General features: G+C 54.7%; 1 protein-coding gene across 1 annotated transcript in view; it reads left to right on the top strand.

The window, feature by feature from the left end:
* Positions 1-17,849, top strand: part of IPO4 (importin 4) — a 2,281,504-nt gene that overhangs the window by 1,672,654 nt on the left and 591,001 nt on the right. The window contains exon 24 of the mRNA XM_086923725.1: positions 223-276. Coding sequence (XP_086779851.1) covers positions 223-276 — 54 coding nt within the window. The remainder of the gene's footprint in view (positions 1-222; positions 277-17,849) is intronic.

Below are 17,849 nucleotides of genomic sequence, written 5' to 3'. Positions count from 1 at the left end.
CTTTAGTTGACTTGGTTTTAAAAATGGTTCATATCCACCACATGGCAAGGAGAGGGCAGAGGGGATAGAAAGTAGCTGGTGACAAATGAGGGCTAAGATCTTGGAGTTGGTAAAGCAGCTTTGACTTCTAAGTATTTCAATTACTGTGAAAACTGTCCTTTAATAGACTTCAATGAAGGATGTCCAATTTGTGAGAGAACTAATTTTTCCTTTAACTTACAGACTGCATGCCAGGATCCAGAGGCTGAAGATACTCAGGATGATGAGGAGCAACAGGTGAGTGTGGAATTTTTGCTAAACTGTCCAGTTGAATCAATGTGCTTTACATGTTCGTTCAGGGAATCATAATACTGTGGGAGGTGCTTTATCTCCGCTCCAAGCTGCTCTAGGGCTGTAGCTCTTCCAGCATTTCATGTTGGAGGAACTACTGCAGAATCCACTCAGGAGAAAAGATTCTCTTGCATATACAATTTGAGGAGCTTGTATTATAATTTTTATTGCATTGTTATGTTCCATATAGGTACCCTAATATTGGCCTGGGGAATATCAAACCTTCACCTAAATTATCCTCCTTACACTACACAGTAACCAGCCTTTAGGATTTTACCGTTACCTAGTTCTAGTCCTGGGCGCAGAAGGGGTGTTTTTTCCTGAACAAAAGCGTCCTATATCTTCATTAATAGACTCATACAGTAGGATTGAATAAGGGTTCTTGGAAACCAAGCCGAGGCTACACCACCTGCATAATACTTACGTACAAGGTTCATCCCATACGTCATCCTCAAATCCAACTATTGCCAATATAAGAAACAAGGGACAAAGAAACCCTAGATACTGTCTGTATGAAAACAGCACATCTTGCTAAGGTTGAAGAAAGTGACCGAGACTTCCAGGCCGACACACTGACCAGACAGACACTGAGGCTCCTACATGCAGACGCTCAAGCTGACAGTGGTGTAACACATCCCTCTCGGGGTGTCCAACTTGAGATCAGAACGGGGTCCCACACACTCTCACTTCAGGTAATGGAGTTAGACTAAATCCTAGAGGGATTCTTGGCTACACACCTACTCACAGGCTAGGTACACTTCGGTAAATCTAATTAGGCATTGTAGGAGTATGCATTCTTTTTATCATGCATTTCAAATTAATGTATGTATTCATGATTATTGCAAGATGGTAGAACTATATTATCCTTTTATTTTTACTGTACTGCTAATCATTTATATCTGCTACTGTGTAATGGTTGTTGCAGCACACCTATTTTACACCAGAAGAACAATTGTGCAATACATTCTTAGTGTAACACACCCAACTGTTTCTTCTATGTAACTCTCTGAAACTGAATAAGTGAGCACGAGTGACTGAGCGAAAGGTAGTACATTGTTTCCACGATTCTGAGGGATCTGGGTTGTAATTTTCAGAGGTTGCCGAAAACGAACCTATCCCCGATAAGAGGAGAATCTAGTGGCACTGTGAGCTAGCTAATGCAAACAGGCTAACATTCTCGGTGGGGGTGCTCAGAGCCAGTCTGCCACCAAACCTACAGTTTATCCGGAACACGCAGATCCTGTACAGGTAAAATAGGAACTACACAGCAGTGTTAGTCTATGGGAAACACTTTGGAAAAATTTAACACTGTATTATAATGATGATTTTGTTAATATTTATGAATTTTTCTACAGGTTAGATTTCAAGTCCATTATCCTTCTTTAGAATCATATATTAGAAATTTTCATTAAAAAACGTGCAAATAGGGGCGTGGCTTGGCGGGCGAAGATGGCGGTCGCAGCCTTGTAGAGCTCCCGTCGGCCCGGACTTAATCCGTTCATTTATCTTGGCCCCCGAGCCCGCTGTTGATACCCAGTGACTGGCACTGATTTGGTGAAGTCCCCTGCCTGCTCCGGTGTATCGATCCTGCGTTTTTCTCTCTCCTGTGCTCAAGAAGAGGTGACGGCGACGTGCGGCCTAGTGACCGACTGGAGACCGGGGTCCTCGAGTTTCGAGACACCCGGCGGCGGTTGCGGGCTCGCGGGTGGTGGTGGCATCCACTGCGCCGCTCTTGGCTCAGCTCTACTGCTACGGTCGCCCACGGATCACAGCGACGCCATCCATTCCTGCACCTTGGGCGGACACTTCTCTATCCTGTGATCAAGAAGAGGCGACGGCGACGTGTGGCCTCGTGACCGGCTGGAGACCGGGGTCCTCGAGTTTCGAGACTCCCGGTGGCGGTTGCGGGCTCGCGGGCGGTGGTGGCATCCGCTGCGCCGCTCTGGGCTCGGCTCTACTGCTACGGTTGCCCACGGATCACAGCGACGCCACTCATTCCTGCGCCTTGGGCGGACACTCGTGGCGACGAGGCGTGGTGAAGGCCTGTCCCGCCTTGGTGAAGCCGGGACCTCGAGTTTCGCGACCTCGGGCCTGTGCCGGCCTGCCCGCTTCCTTCTTGGGGACTCCTATATCGACGTTCCATCCCGGGGCCTGGGGCCTCCAGGGCTCGTGGCGGTACCCAGGGGTTCCTGAGCCTTGTTGGGAGTGGTGCCCGCCCTGCCCAGTGTGCGGTCCCGGCGAGCCCGCGATCGGCCATGACCAGGGCTGGAGGAGGCGGCCCGCCTAAGCATGGCCCTATTGATAAATTCACAGGGCCTAGTGGTGGCTCTGGGGCGGCTGGTGGCGGCGGTGGCCCGGAGCCGGACAATGCAGCTATCCTGGCGGCCATCACCCAATCTCGGGACATGCTTGATGCTAAAATTGGGGCGGTAGGAGCGGATGTTACACTGCTGCGCCAGGACCTCCGCAATGCGGTGGTGCGGATCACCGAGGCCGAATCCCAAATCACGGTGACCGAAACGGACATTGGCGCCCTGAAGAAGAGGTTGGCGGAGGTGGAGGGAGTCCAGAAGACGCTGGCGGCCCGAGTGGAGGACGCCGAAGGGCGCGCACGGAGGAACAACCTCCGCTTCATTGGCTTTCCGGAGCGGTGCGAGAAGGACGACATGGAGCGGTTCTTGACCCAGTGGCTGGAGAGCTGGCTCCCCGAAGGGGCACTGTCCACGTGCTTTGTTATCGAGAGGGCGCACAGGGCCCTGACCCAGCGGCCACCGGAGGGTGAGCGTCCTAGGCCGGTCATTGCCCGGCTGCTAAACTATCATGACCGTGATGTTATCCTGCGGGAGGCGAGGAACAAAGGCTCGCTCACCTTTGAGAATCATACTATCATGATCTTTCCTGACTACAAGAAGATGGTGCAGCAGCAGAGACAATCCTTTGTGGCCGCCAAGGCCAAGCTGAGGGGCCTGAAGCTCCAATACTCTCTCCTGTATCCAGCCCGCCTGCGAGTGGTGTACCAGTCCCGGACACATTTCTTTGATTCACCCGAAGAGGTATTCCGCTGGACTGATGAGGCGGTGCGACTCAGGCCGCATGCCCACCCGGGGCTGGACCCAGGCAGGTCCCAGGGATCGTCGCCGGAGCGGGCGGATCGCCCGAACCGAAAGGGTCGCCACCGGAGGTCCCGCTCTAGGAAGAGGTCGGCCTCCGCCAGTGCATCGCAGACGGGTCGTGCAAGGGACTCGGAGCACTCTGACACCGGCAGCTGAACATTGCTGGGACTGGACCCTATTTGCCGAGTACTGAGTTGCCCTACATTGGCTGGTGAGACTGTTCTATTATGACTTCTTATGCCAGTCAGTTCCCATCTGAGGACTCCTATTACTTGTAACGGGAACGCAGTGGGGCTCGGGGGGCGCCTTTTGTGGGCCTCAGACCCTCACGGTTGTGAGTGTTGTTGGGGGGGTGGTGAGTGTGTCTTGGTTGGGGTGTTGGGATCCATTGGTATGGCGGGCCCTGGGCTCTCTGTTCTGAACCCGGGTCTCTCCATGCCGTGACAGATACTTCAATGTTTTCTGAGGTATTGGGGGGGGGGGGGAGCGGGGTGAGGGGGGAGGTTCTTCTGTTGCTGATGTTTGGGGTGGTCTGGGGGGGGGTTGCTGAGTGTTGGGGTTGGGAGGGTGGGACCACACGTGTATATGACTCTTGATTTTGTTGCTTTGTGGGGTGCGCCAGGGTGGGGCGGAGGGCTGGATACTGGACACTGTGTTGATGATGGCTGATAATACGACTATGTCTCCTCAAAAGACCCTGCGCGTTGTGACGTGGAATGTGAGGGGTATTCTGGACAAAATCAAGCGGGGGGCTGTGCTGCGTTGGGGGAAGAGAGAGATGGTGGATGTGCTGCTGCTTCAAGAGACCCACATGCTGGGCTCCAAGGCCCTTAGCCTTCAGAGGTTCGGATTTCAGCAAGTGTACCATGCGGGCTTCACGAGGGGCTCGCGGGGGGTGGCTATCTTGGTACACCGCAGGGTGGCTTATGTGCATGAAAAGCAATGGATTGATCCTCAGGGCCGGTATATTTTCATTAAGGGTCTGTTGGGTACCGAACAAGTGGTTTTTGGTAGCGTTAACGCCCCCCCCCCCCCTCTACAGTGGGCCCTGTCTGAGCGGCTGTTCGCGCTGTGGAATGAGATTCCGGAGGTACTGACCATGGTGGGAGGCGATTGGAACGAGGTTATGGGTGTGGGCTTGGATCGCCTGAGGCGGGCGCCTGTTGTATTGGATCCGCCCCCCCCCCCCCCCCCCCCCCCCCCCGCTGCTGCTCCCACCAGACTGTGTGTGACTGTGAGTGGCCTGGGCTGGGTTGATGTGTGGCGACACTTTCATCCTGCTGTGCGTGAATTCACATACGTGTCGGCGGTGCATGGGTCCTTTTCGAGACTAGATTATCTGTTCCGGGTGCCTGTCTGAGTCGAGTCAGAGATGCTGTGATACTCCCCAGAGGCTTGTCTGATCATTCCCCTGTCCTAGCTACCATGACCCTCCCCTCCAAGAGACAGCCGTTTCGCTGGCGGATGTCATCTTGGCAACTGCAGCGGCCCGAGTACGTGCATCACCTGCGTGGGGCGATTGATCATTACTGGCGCGAGAATCTAGTGGGAGATGTGGATGCAATGGTGGTGTGGGAGGCGCTGAAACCCACGCTTCGGGGCATTGATATAGCTTGGTGCGTGGCTGCTCGGCGAAAACATCGGGAGGCCATTGTGACCGCCGCGGCCCGCGTGGAGGAACTGGAGCAACGTGGTCGTCTTGGGGGCGACGAAGGCATTGTGCGGCAGCTCCTGCAAGCCCAACAGTCGTACGCCTCCGTCCTTTACAAGGAGGCCCGGCAGGCGTGGCTCGTCACGCGCAGCAGGGTGTATCAGTGGGGTGATAAGTCCTGTACGATGCTGCATAGGTTATGTCAGGCGACCTTCCAGCCCCTGGTGTTGCCGGGTCTTGCGGCGATAGACGGCTCGGTTATGACCGATCCGGATTTGCTGGCGGCTAGCTTTGCCCGTTATTACGAGACGCAATACGCTCCTCGTGATTACTTGGAGACGGGCGAAATATCCGCATATCTCGACGACCTGCTACTGCAGGCCATCCCCGATGAGACCAGAACCGCCCTGGACGCCCCGCTTACGGCTGAGGAACTCGGGAAGCCCTTGGTCAACTAAATGCTGGAAAGGCGCCCGGCCCGAGTGGGTACCCAAGCGAATTCTATAAAAAGTTTCACGTCCAGCTGGGGCCCCACTATCGACGCGCCCTGGAAGCGGCGCAGGCTCAAGGGGAGCTGCCACCGGACTGGCGTCATGCCGAAATCGTGGTCTTCTTGAAGCCGGGCAGGGCGCCGGACAGGCACGACTCTTACAGACCGATTTCCCTTCTTAACATCGAGGCCAAGATTCTGGCTAAGGCCTTAGCGAATCGCCTCTTGCCCCACATTGCTGACCTAGTCCACCCCGACCAGGCTGGATTCATGCCTCGCAGGGCCACCCGGCATAATATCCGACGGGCGCAGGCGGCGGTAGATGCTATGGGTGCTAGAGATGAGCAGGCGGCACTCCTCCTGGCGGATATGGACCGAGCCTTTGATTCGGTGAGTTGGGCATACCTGTTCACACAGTTAGCCCGCCTCAACCTGGGGCCGGTCTTTTTGTCGTATGTTCGTCTCCTCTACACTAACGTAACGGCCTCGGTCTGTGTGGCAGGTGCTACCTCTGGGCGCTTCCGTATAGGTCGCGGTACTCGGCAGGGTTGCCCTCTGTCCCCGTACCTGTTTGCCCTTGCCATGGAACCGCTGGCGTCGCGGGTACGAACAGATGCCCGGTTGCGTGGCTTCGTCTGGAATGAGGACTTGGTGGATAGGATTGCACTGTATGCGGATGACGTCCTCCTCTTCCTTACTGACCTACGGCACTCGGGTCCCCGGGTTCTAGAGATCATGCGGGCGTTTGGCGAGGTCTCGGGTCTTCATCTTAACCTGAATAAATCGACCCTGTGGGTACTGGGGGGCAGAGTGGTTGCCGACCCTTGGGCTGCTGAGTTGCGGGTGGCAACGAATGGCCTGAAATATCTGGGCGTTTTTCTCTCGGAGTCGCGGGTCCTGGCCTGGGCGCGTGGAGTCTTGCCGGTGTGGGAACGGGTCCAGGCTGATGTCAAGTCTTGGTCCAGAATGCCGCTCACTATCTTTGGGAGATCGGCCATCTTCAAGATGGTGGCGCTTCCGCGACCCCTATACCAAATCCAAAATTTCCCGCACCCCATCGGCCTGGAGTGGTTCCGTCAGGTTAATTCAGTGTTAGGCCGCTTCCTGTGGGATGGCGGTGCGGCCAGGGTGGCTTTGAAGACGTGCTTTCTGTCCACGTACTGTGGTGGCCTGGCCACCTCGGACCTCCTCTCCTACTACCAAGCTTCCCAACTACTAGTCCTTAATGAATGGTGGTATGGTGATAGAGGGGATCCGGCGTATGCCCTAGAACGATCGCTCATGGGTGATCGCACGCTCCACACCATCCTTTATTCGGCTCGCCTACGCCGTGGGTTGCCTTCGGTCACCAGAGTGGTCTTTGCTGTGTGGCGACAGTCATTACGCCGCATGGGATGGAGGGGCAAATTGACGGCTGAGACGCCGCTTTGGCATAATGGTCTGCTCCCGGAGCTGGCGGCCCTGACCGGGTTTGAGGGTTGGGAAGCCATTGGGGTTACACAACTGGGCCAGGTCATGTCCGGCACCACCCTCAAATCCTTCGAGGAGCTCCGCACGGAGTTCCAAATGCCTCAGTCCCAGTTCTTCCGCTACCTCCAGCTGCGGCACGCCCTCACCCCGAGCATCGCCGGCCTCGACTCCTTGCCGGAGTTTAGCCCAGTCAAGGCTAAAGTGTTTATGGGAGACCTGGGGGACAGGAAGGTCTCTAGGATTTACCAGACACTTGTTATCCACTGCTCCTCCACCCTGCACTCTCTTCGGGAGGCGTGGGAAGTGGACGTGGGCCCCCTTGATGAAGACGATTGGAGCGAGGCGCTGGAATCCCCACGTGGAACCGCCATTGCAGTCCGGCTCCGGCTAATCCAATTTAAATACTTGCACCGCGCTTATTATACACGTGAACGACTGTGGAAGGCTGGTTTGATTGCATCCCCGGAATGCTTGCGCTGTGGGGCGGTACCTGGCTCCTTGATGCACACTGTATGGTCGTGTGGCAGGCTGACTGGGTTCTGGAGGGGTGTGTGGAGTTGCCTGGCTGAGGTCCTGGGCTGGGACCTTCCTCGTACCCACCGGCTGGGCCTACTGCACATTATGGAAGGGATTGGGGGTAACATATATAAACGCCACCTGTTGCTCTTGGGGCTGGTCGTGGCTAAGCGGGACCTGGCCCGGGCGTGGAAGTCAGTGAGGGCTCCCCCCCTATCTGCATGGAAGGCTGGGCTGGATTATTTCATGGGTCTGGAGAGGCCGATCTTTCAAGCGAGGGGCTGCCCGCGCAAACACTACAAAATCTGGAAGCGTTGGGCCGACTACCGTGGTCTGTCTCTGGACCCCCCGGCGGAGCAAGAGGAGGACATTTGATCACAGTGACAATTTTGGCCCGAAGCGGCAACGCCCTGGTGGCGCTACACCTGTTTATTTTTCTCTATTGCTTTCTATACGCGTGTGGTAGGGGGGTTGGGGGGGTTGTTCGGAGCGGGGGGGGTAGAGTTGTGGGTTAGGGTGGGTTGCTAGGGAGTTTCTATACTGAGCCTATTTTGAGTCTGCTCTATCATTTGCTGCCTATGTAATTGCTATATTGATATTGTCGTGGTGATCTTAGAGTGTGGAGATGCCACGTTCTTGATGCTCATTTGCTCAATAAAATTGGTTGTGAAAAAAAGAAACGTGCAAATAACTTATTGCTAGCTATTAGGCAATTAGGTAAAGCACCATCAAGTGTATTGTAGGCTATTTTGAGACTAAATCTCAAAGCCAGATTCACTCTGGATTCTGCCTCCCCTTCCAATTAAAGTGTGTAGCAACTGTAATGCAAATTGCCATATCCTATAAATTTGATTTTTAAAAATTCTCTTTGCAGGCCATGCCATTTAAAAGTTGAGTTGAATTCCCCAACTTAAGTGCTTCTATTTTCTGATGAGCATTTCTGTCCACAGATTCCTCTCCGTTTTAATCCTACTAGGCATACTGGATCCAGAAAAGCTTACAAAGCTCCTATATGGCACTAATGGACGTCATCCCCCTACACAATGTCAATTCTTCTGGGTTTTTTTCAGAGACCTTCAGCACTGTACAGTGTACCTTACGGGATAAGATTTCCTTTGTGTGCCGCTGCACAGGCCTGTGGCATAGCGCGATACACTATGCCTCTTGGTACTATACTGCAATCAGTGTGAACTGTGTACACCTGCTCAACCGACTTACATTCTGTGCGGGTATTGCTGAGCACTCTGATTCAGACTTTTTAATCGAATATTCATTGGAGATATCACATACTTACCTGGGCCAAAACCCTGCATGTAGCTTATCGTATCATAGCCCTGAAGAAGCCCACAAGGGTGAAGGGCGTTTCTGTTATGGCTGTTAGGTGTAAAACAAATGAATTAAAGAATTCATCACAGCACCTAGAGAAAAAGCATTTAATTCTGTCATCGTTTCTTTTCTGTGCCTCTGGGATTGAACACCAAGTGTTGCTTTTTACAATAATGCCTCCAGGTAGGAAATACTGTTGTGTTTGTGAGTGTCTTATAATAAATGTATATTTTTATAAATACATTTTGCAGTTCTTTTTCACTTAACCTATACCAATAAGATTAAGCTCTGTTTCAACAAGCTCCTTTAAACTCTTTCTGAACTAGGCCTGAAGATGTGCTCCACTGCTACCACTTAAAAAGACTTCTAAGTTTGTCTAAGACCACTAACATCACCTAAAGGATTGTCTGGATAAATGAAGGGAGCGTTCTACACTTACATAAGAGAGCACCATATACTAAGCCAGCCTCCTACAAGTTACTATCTGAAAGAGGCACATCTGAAAGAGACACGTTAGTGATAGATTCCTTGTAGGAGAGTAGGGTCTGCAATCCTATGATCACCCCAGATTTTTGCTTTTTGCTTCACTGTTTTACGACTTTCCCTGGCTGTGGGCCTGCTAATCAGACCCACAGCCTAGCTGTTCTCTCTCTAAATTGACACGTGTACCTTAGGTGCATTTACCAATTGGTACTGGGCCACCTTATCAGTCCCTGTACCCAGGGCATAGGTGTACCCAGGGCCTACCAGGGGCTGCAGCATGTATTATGCCACCCCTGGCTGGCCATCTAAATCTGACACAACTGGCTGCACGACAGCTGGGGCAAGGTGGTGTAATCACCCTTTTCTTTAGATATAGTATTCCTATATCTAACCCTAAAATGGACACATGTATTCCTATCAGTCACTCCTATGGAACGCCTTAACAATCCTGAAGGCAGAGTGCTTGGAATTATGTGAGATGGTGCTCTGGCATGAGCTGAGCCCGTCTGCAGCTTGCGGAACCAAGTCCTAATAGCTGTTCTATGATAACGCGTACCATATACTCTTTAAGTGCATTATAATCCTCGCGGTTATTTGCTATCTTTGGTATCGCTTTATCAAAACATGTAGAGTAAGGTGTCATAAGAATTGGAATACTAACCCCTCGCCAATTCTGGCGACGGGGTTAGCATTCCACCCTTCTAGAGGGACACGACATGTAGGTAACTGTGAACCCCGGTTAAAGTTAACTCGAGCCTCAGCATCACAAAATGGATGCTGCCACCACAGACACAAGTCTGACCTCCTGCTGCTGGGAGTTCTTCCAGCGAGGAGAGCTTGGACAAAGGGTTTCCTGTCGGGGGCGGTGCTAGCACCATCCCAGACAGGGTTTTGTGTTTCCCAGGTAGGCAGGGCTGAATGGAAGGTGACTGCAAGTGGCACCCCGGTGCTCACTATGCATCTGCCGGTTTAAACCAGTTCCAGGGGCACACCAGCCCCTGAGCTGGGGAAAGTCCGGACAAGGGAGAGGGGTGTAACCACCCCCCTCCTGGTCCCACCCATGGGTAGGACCTAGTCCCGTGCCAGCCCCTTTCTTTAGTATAAAGGTAGGAGCGGGCCCCCTTCCCAATTTGGATAATTCTGAATCTTGATGACTTTCCACGAAAGAACTCTTGAACCTTTCTGAAGACTCTCCCTTGTGGCTAAAGAGTAGCCACCCTGCACCAGCGGGCACCATCTAAGCGCATGCGGTTTGCTGCAAGTCCATCCTCCGGATCAAGACTGCCCAGCTCGACGAGACCCGGATTCCCTGACACCTCTGACCTCTACCTACATCATCAGCCCAGCTGAAATTCGTGGGTGTGACGAGACCTCGAGGGACCGGCCATCTTCGAAACTGCACGGCGCTTATCCAGCACGACCGCCGAGGGATCCTCGAGTGAATGCTTTGGGGTTTGAGAAGCCCTAACCCTGAGCAGCTCCAGCACCGAAGTCCAGCCCCCCAGCATCCACGAGATCTGCGTGGGGCCCTTCTGCTCTTTGCTGCTCACTGCGTTGTCCGGCTACTTGCCTGCTGGCTTGTGGCCCTCCTGACGACGAACCACAACACTTCCAACGCTGGTCTGGTTGCTCCAGACTGGCCCTTGCTCCCCTCCAACAGAGGAGCACCCCGGACCCTCCTGGTCCACTCCAGACGCCATCTTGAGTCCACCGCGTGGGCTTGACTTTGCCAAGGCTTGTTGCTCCAATCCTGGTTTCAGCAGCGCCGACAGCAGACACCTTCGTGGGACAGCTTGCACCTCCATCCTGGTCGCCGACAACGCCTCCTGGTCCGAGAGACTGCAGAGCCCAGCGTCACCCACTCACCTGGTCGAGGTGACTTCATCCGGTGCCATCCTGGTGCCCATCTGATCACTGGCTAGTGATTAAGAACTGAGTCCCCTCTGCTTTCAGGTCGTCTCCATCTTCGATCCAGGCTTGGATCACATCGAACTTAATCACTGGTCGCCTGCCAGCAACTTCTTCTTTCAGGCTCCATAGACTGTAACGAGGATTCTCGACGTCTTTTGAACCCTATGCAGCCCCAGCCCCTGGGCTAGGTAACTGGAGCATTTCGGTGCTCCAACGTAGGTTCACTATCTAAGTGTCCAGATCCTTTTTCGTTTTCAGCCTATCTAGTCGGATTCGTCCGATAACACTAACTTTACGAAATCTAGCATCCATAGACTTTGTCCCGCATCCCGCGTGAGAGTGCACACTCTGCACCCGATCCCCCTAGGCCTCCTGCTCCTAACCTTAAGGTTCAGTAGTGTAGTCCTAGCGATCCTAAAGCCTCTGGATCTTGTTACTTACCTGCTAGTATTTCGCATTCCACTTTTGTAGTATATGGTTTTTTGTGCCCCTCGGGCATTTGTGTAAATTGTGCAACTTAAAGTATTTTCTTAAGAGTTTTGTTGTGTGCTTAGCTCCCTGACTCATAAAGAGAACAGGGTAGACTTGTTATAAATAAATATCCTTTTATTTTCATAACAACTTGTGTGGTGTCCTTTCACTTGGTGTTCAAGGGGTATATGTGATGGTATAACAGCTGGCTTAACACGCCCTCTAGAGTTTAGCCTAAAGACTGCTCTTGTCCATGCTACTAGGATAGCTGGTCTATAAGGTTGACTTATAACCAATCCTCAATAAGGGTCGTTTGGAATGATACACAGTGATCACTAGAATAGTGAGCACTACATATCATGCCAACTTCTCACACAAGGGAGATTTCTTCAGTCTTCTGTGGAGCAGAACGTCGAAGTCCAGAGTTTCTTCTTTGTAGTTTCAAATCCGGATTAATCTAATTTGGAATGGGACCAGCTCCTACCTTTATTCTCCTAAAGGGGGCTGTACTATGACTAGGTCCGTCCTATGGGTGGGACCAGGAAGGGGGGTGGTTACACCCCCTATCGTTTGTCCGGTTTCGGGCCAGAGCTGGGGCTGGAGTGCCCCAGCATCTGGTTTGAACCGGGGTATGCACAGGGACACATTGTGTGCCCCAGATCTGAAAGAGACACGTTAGTGATAGATTCCTTACCTTAGAATAACCCCAGGCGTCAGACTGGATCCGGAAACTTTTGCGTAGCAGTACCCTTGCGCGTCGGTAGGCGTCATCTGCGGCTCCGCGTCCGTCGGCGGCGGCGCCGTGATGACGTCATCGGAGTACTTAGACGCAGCCTCCGCGTGCTGACGTCCGTTCTTCTTTTTTCCGCACCAGCCAGCGCGGATCTGAAAAGAGCAGTTACCCAAGTCAATTTTTGAATAACCTTTTGGTGATCTTTTTGATCCTTTTCGAAGTTTTACGACTCAGACGGTGCCGTAGGGATGCCCGGCATCAAGCATTGTGAAGATTGCGACCGCACCATGTCGGTCATGGATCCTCACCGCCAGTGCCTGACGTGTTTGGGCGTCGACCACGACGATGAGGCCCTTTTGAGGAAAGCCAGGCGGGAGCGGTCCCGCAGGCGGCTCAAACTCCGGCAGTCGGCCCCGCGCCGCGTGAGGTCCCGGTCCCACGGGAGGTCGAGGGACAGGTCGCGGGGACGGAGCCATCACAGCTCCGGGAGTCGGCACCACTCCTCCGGGTCCAAGTCGTCAGGTAAGAAACACAAGAAGTCGAAGAGGCATCATCGCTCTTCAGACTCCCCCGGACGCTCGCGCGATGCGGCCGGGGTTCGGGTGACATCGCCCACGCAGCTCCTCGGGAGTCGCTGGCGTCGCGTCCGGCCCCATACCCTCCGGTCCCTGGGCTGAACGCGACGCCGGAGGAGATTGAGCGTTTCCTCATGACCATGAGGTCCCTTTCTCCTCCGACGGGCTCTGCGGCGCCTCCGGGTCCAACGGATTCGTCTGGGGGCCCTAGTGGGTCGGGGGCTTCGCCCCGACGCCGTTGGGTGCTAGGGCCCCGACGCCGCCGGCGCCTTCGGGCCCGGCTCCGCAGGTCCCCACGTTCCCGACACTGCCGGTGCCCTCGGGCCTGGCGCCGCAGGGAACAGCGGCACCGGCGCCTTCGGGGCCGGCGCGGCTGGGCCTTCCTCGAGCTCTGGATCGTCACCGGTGGACCTTACGAACCCCCCGGCGTCGGTCGTGTGGTGTCACCTCCGGCGCCGTCCTCTGGCGGCGCCGTCCCCGATACCTCCTTTGCTACGGTTCCGACGGCGCCTATCGGCGCCGCACCCGACGCCGTTTGGAGATTTTTACTTCTATGAACTGACCTCATACAATTACAACCCTGAATCTCAGGAGATGGGTGATGAGGAGGATTGGGAGGGGTCTGAGGACCCTCTGACCAAGGAGTGTCAGTCTAATATGGACTGGGCAGGAGACCTTGGGGAGGCCAGTGGCCTGGACACCTCTCCAGACACTGGATTTGTCTCTCCTCCTACCGTGGCTTCGGAGGAGGGGGCTACCTATGGTGTGGTGTTGACGAGGGCTGCCAAGGCCTTGGGCCTGGAGCTCCCCGTCGCGGCCGTGAGGACTAACCTCCTCACAGAGGTCCTTAAACCGCAGTCATGCTCAATGGAGCCTCTGCTGCCGTTTAATGAGGCCTTGACTGACGTTCTTTTGGGCACTTTGTCCAGGCCCGCTACGGGTTCGCCCGTAGATAGGAACGTGGCCAGAGGCCACCCCCCGGCTCCGGGCGACCCATGTTTCCTGTCCTCCCACCCCACCCCCGAGAGTCTAGTCATCCAGGTCTCTAATTCCCAGACCGCATTCCCGACGGCTCTGCCGGACCAGAAATCCAAGAGGTACGAGAATTATGGAAAGAAGATATTCTCATCCCTTAGTTTGGGATTGCGGTCTTCCAACACCGCATGCCTCTTGGGCCGCTACACCCACTCTCTGTGGGAGACGGTGGCGGAAGTGCTGCCAGAGTGCCCGTTGGAGGTACGGGCCAAACTCGGCCAAGCCCTTGTGGAGGGCCGGGACGCAGCCAAGTATTCCATCACGTGTGGGCTGGATACTACCGACTCGATAGGCAGAGCGATGGCTACGACCGTGGCGGTGAGACGCCACGGCTGGCTGAGATCCGCCAATTTTTTGGCAGATGTCCAGAACACTCTTATGGACATGCCGTTCGATGGCCGTCGCCTCTTTGGCGACAAGGCAGACCACGCGCTTGAGCGCTTTAAGGACTCCAGGGCTACGGCCAAGTCCTTGGGACTCTCGGCCCGCTCCTTTCGTGGCCAGGGATGGGGCGCCCCCACATGTGCCACCAGCCACTCGCCGCAGACTGTCGTCCAGCGCGGCGGCGGACGCGGAAACCGCCGCGGAGGATGTCGGGGAACCAGGCGGAGTCAGTCCACACTTGCCCCCGCGGCATCCACCTCGAAACCCTCCTAGTTCGTGCTTTTCGGCCCATGTGACGCCAGTGGGAGGCAGGGTTCGCCATCGCCACTCTCACTGGCGCACTGTCACTTCGAACAGGTGGGTGCTGCAGATCGTCCGGAGGGGCTACTCCCTCCCCTTCGAGACGACTCCTCAAGCCATGCCACCGCAACACCACCGCGTATCGGGGGATCACTTGCGGCTCCTGCAGGAGGAAGTTTCGGCCCTCTTGGCCAAGGGGGCCATCGAGCGCGTTCCTGGGCCAGAAGTAGGACGTGGTTGCTACTCCCACTACTTTCTGGTACCCAAGAAGGGCAAAGGGGGCCTACGCCCTATCTTGGATCTGAGGAACGTCAACTGCTTCCTCCGAAAGGAGAAGTTCAAAATGCTGACTCTGGCTCAGGTCTTAGCTGCCCTAGACCCAGGAGACTGGATGGTAGCGTTGGACTTGCAGGACGCGTATTTCCACATCCCTGTCCTGCCGGCCCACCGGCGTTACCTGCGGTTCACGGTAGGCCACAAGCACTTTCAGTTTACTGTGCTCATCTTCGGCCTTACCAGCGCCCCACGGGTGTTCACCAAAGTGATGGCGGTGGTCGCAGCTCATCTGCGCAGGTTGGGGGTCTCAGTCTTCCCCTACCTCGACGACTGGTTGTTGAAGGCGGGCTCGCCCCAGACAGTCATCAGCCACCTCCAGACTACGGCCGATCTCCTACACCAGCTGGGATTTTCCAATAATGTGCCGAAGTCACACCTGTGCCCTTCTCAGAAGCTCCTTTTCATCGGAGCGGTTCTCGACTCGGCGCAGTTTCGGGTTTATCCGCCCGAACAGCGGGTTGGGGATATACAGGCTCTGATTCCGGTCTTCCGGCCTTTATCCCGAGTTTCGGTCAGGTTGACGCTGCGGCTTCTGGGGCTGATGGCCTCCTGCATCCTTCTGGTGCATCACGCACGGTGGCGGATGCGGGCTCTGCAGTGGGACCTGAAGTTTCAGTGGGCCCAGCATCAGGGCAACCTCTCCGACCATGTCCTGATCTCGGAGGGCACTGCGAGACAGCTGCAGTGGTGGCTCACCACGATTGGGTCAACGGCAGATCCCTCTCCCTTCCCCAACCGGAGCACGTAGTTGTGACGGACGCGCCCCTCCAGGGCTGGGGAGGCCACATGGGAGAGGCGGAGATCAGAGGCCTCTGGTCTCCGGCGAGTCCCGGCTCCATATCAACCTGTTGGATTTGCGGGCGATTCGTCTGGCACGGACGTCTGTCCGAGGGAGTGTAGTGCAGGTGTTCACGGACAACACCACCGCCATGTGGTACTGCAACAAACAGGGCGGGGTAGGGTCGTGGACCCTCTGCCAGGAGGCTCTGCGCCTCTGGCAATGGCTGGAACATCAGGGTGTGACTCTGATGGTTCAACACCTGGCAGGTTCTCTGAACGCCAGGGCGGACGAACTCAGCTGACGGTGCTCGATGGATCACGAATGGCGTCTGAACTCTGACGCACTATTCGCCACCGAAGAGAACGCGCAACGCATCAGTTCTGCGCGTTGGAATTTCCAAGGCGGCACTCGCTCGGAGACGCTTTTCGTCGCGAGTGGAGCTGCGGTCTGTTGTACGCCTTTCCGCCTGTACCACTTCTGCCCAGAGTGCTGAAGAAGATCAAGCGCGACCGGGCACAATTCATCCTTGTGGCTCCAGACTGGGCACGAAGGTACTGGTATCCCGAGCTACTCAGTATGTCAGTCGATCCCCCGGTTTGTCTGCCTCTTCAGGAAGACCTTCTGTCGCAGCAGCAGGGGACGGTCCTCCATCCGAACCTGTCGTCCAGTCTCCACCTCCATGCTTGGAGATTGAGCGGCGACAGTTGAGGCCATTTGACTTGCCTCCTGAAGTCTGTAACATCATTCTGGCAGCCAGGCGTCCCTCCACAAAGTCGGTATACGCCTGCAGGTGGAACAGATTTGTGGCATGGTGCACAGCAAAGGCTGTGGATCCCCTCAATGCCCCTCTTTCTGAGGTTCTCCTCTTCTCTTCTCCCGCCCAGCAGGACTCTGCTCTGGGCACTGTCAAGGGCTATCTTTCAGCCTTTCTGAGGCTGCCAGACCAACCTTCTTTGTTCAAGTCCCGTATCGTTAATCGATTCCTGAGGGCATCACTCATACATTTCCTCCTGTTCCCTTCGTGATGCCTCAGTGGGACTTGAACCTGGTTCTTACGTTTCTGATGTGCGCTCCCTTTGAGCCACTTCACAACTGTCCTCTTCGCCTTCTTACTTTGAAGACTCCCTTCCTGGTAACCATCACCTCTGCCAGGAGAGTGAGTGAGCTCCAGGCTCTATCTTGTAAGCCTCCTTTCCTGCTAGCACCCCCCAAGGCAGGAAACCCTTTGTCAAAGCCTCCCTCGCTAGAAGGACTCCCAGTAGCAGGAGGTCAGACTTGTGTCTGTAGTGGCAGCATCCATTTTGTGATGCTGTGGCTCGAGTTAACTTTAACCGGGGTTCACAGTTACATACATGTCGTGTCCCTCTGAAAGGGTGGAATGCTACCCCCGTCGCCAGAATTGGCAAGGGGGTAGTATTCAAATTCGTATGACACCTTACTCGACATGTTTTGATAATGCTATGCTAAAGTTAGAAATAACCGCGAGGATTATAATGCACTTATGTGTATATATTATAGCGTTATCATGGAAACAGCTAAAGGACTTGGTTCCGAAAGCTGCAGACAGGCTCAGCTCATGCTAGAGCACCATCTCACATAATTCCAAGCACTCTGCCTCCAGGATTGTTAAGGCCTGCCATAGGAGTGACTTATAGAAGTATGTGTCCATTTTAGGTTTAGATATAGGTATACTATATCTAAAGCAAAGGGTGATTACACCACCTTGCCCCAGCTGCGTTACCAGCCAGTTGTGTCTGTTTAGATGGCCAGCCAGGGGTGCCACAATACATGCTGCAGCCCCTGGTAAGCCTTGGGTGCACTTATGCCCTGGGTGCCTATGGTACACTGTACAAGGACTTACAAGAGTGACCCAATACCAATTGGTAAATGCACCTATAGTACACGGATGTCAATTTAGAGAGAGAACAGCTAGGCTGTGGGTCT

The sequence above is a fragment of the Lissotriton vulgaris genome, chromosome 5, assembly GCF_964263255.1.
Source record: "Lissotriton vulgaris chromosome 5, aLisVul1.2, whole genome shotgun sequence".
In the NCBI taxonomy this organism is placed as follows: domain Eukaryota; kingdom Metazoa; phylum Chordata; class Amphibia; order Caudata; family Salamandridae; genus Lissotriton; species Lissotriton vulgaris.
Note: the sequence above shows the minus strand (reverse complement) of the source record. Positions and strands in the feature narration are given on the sequence as shown.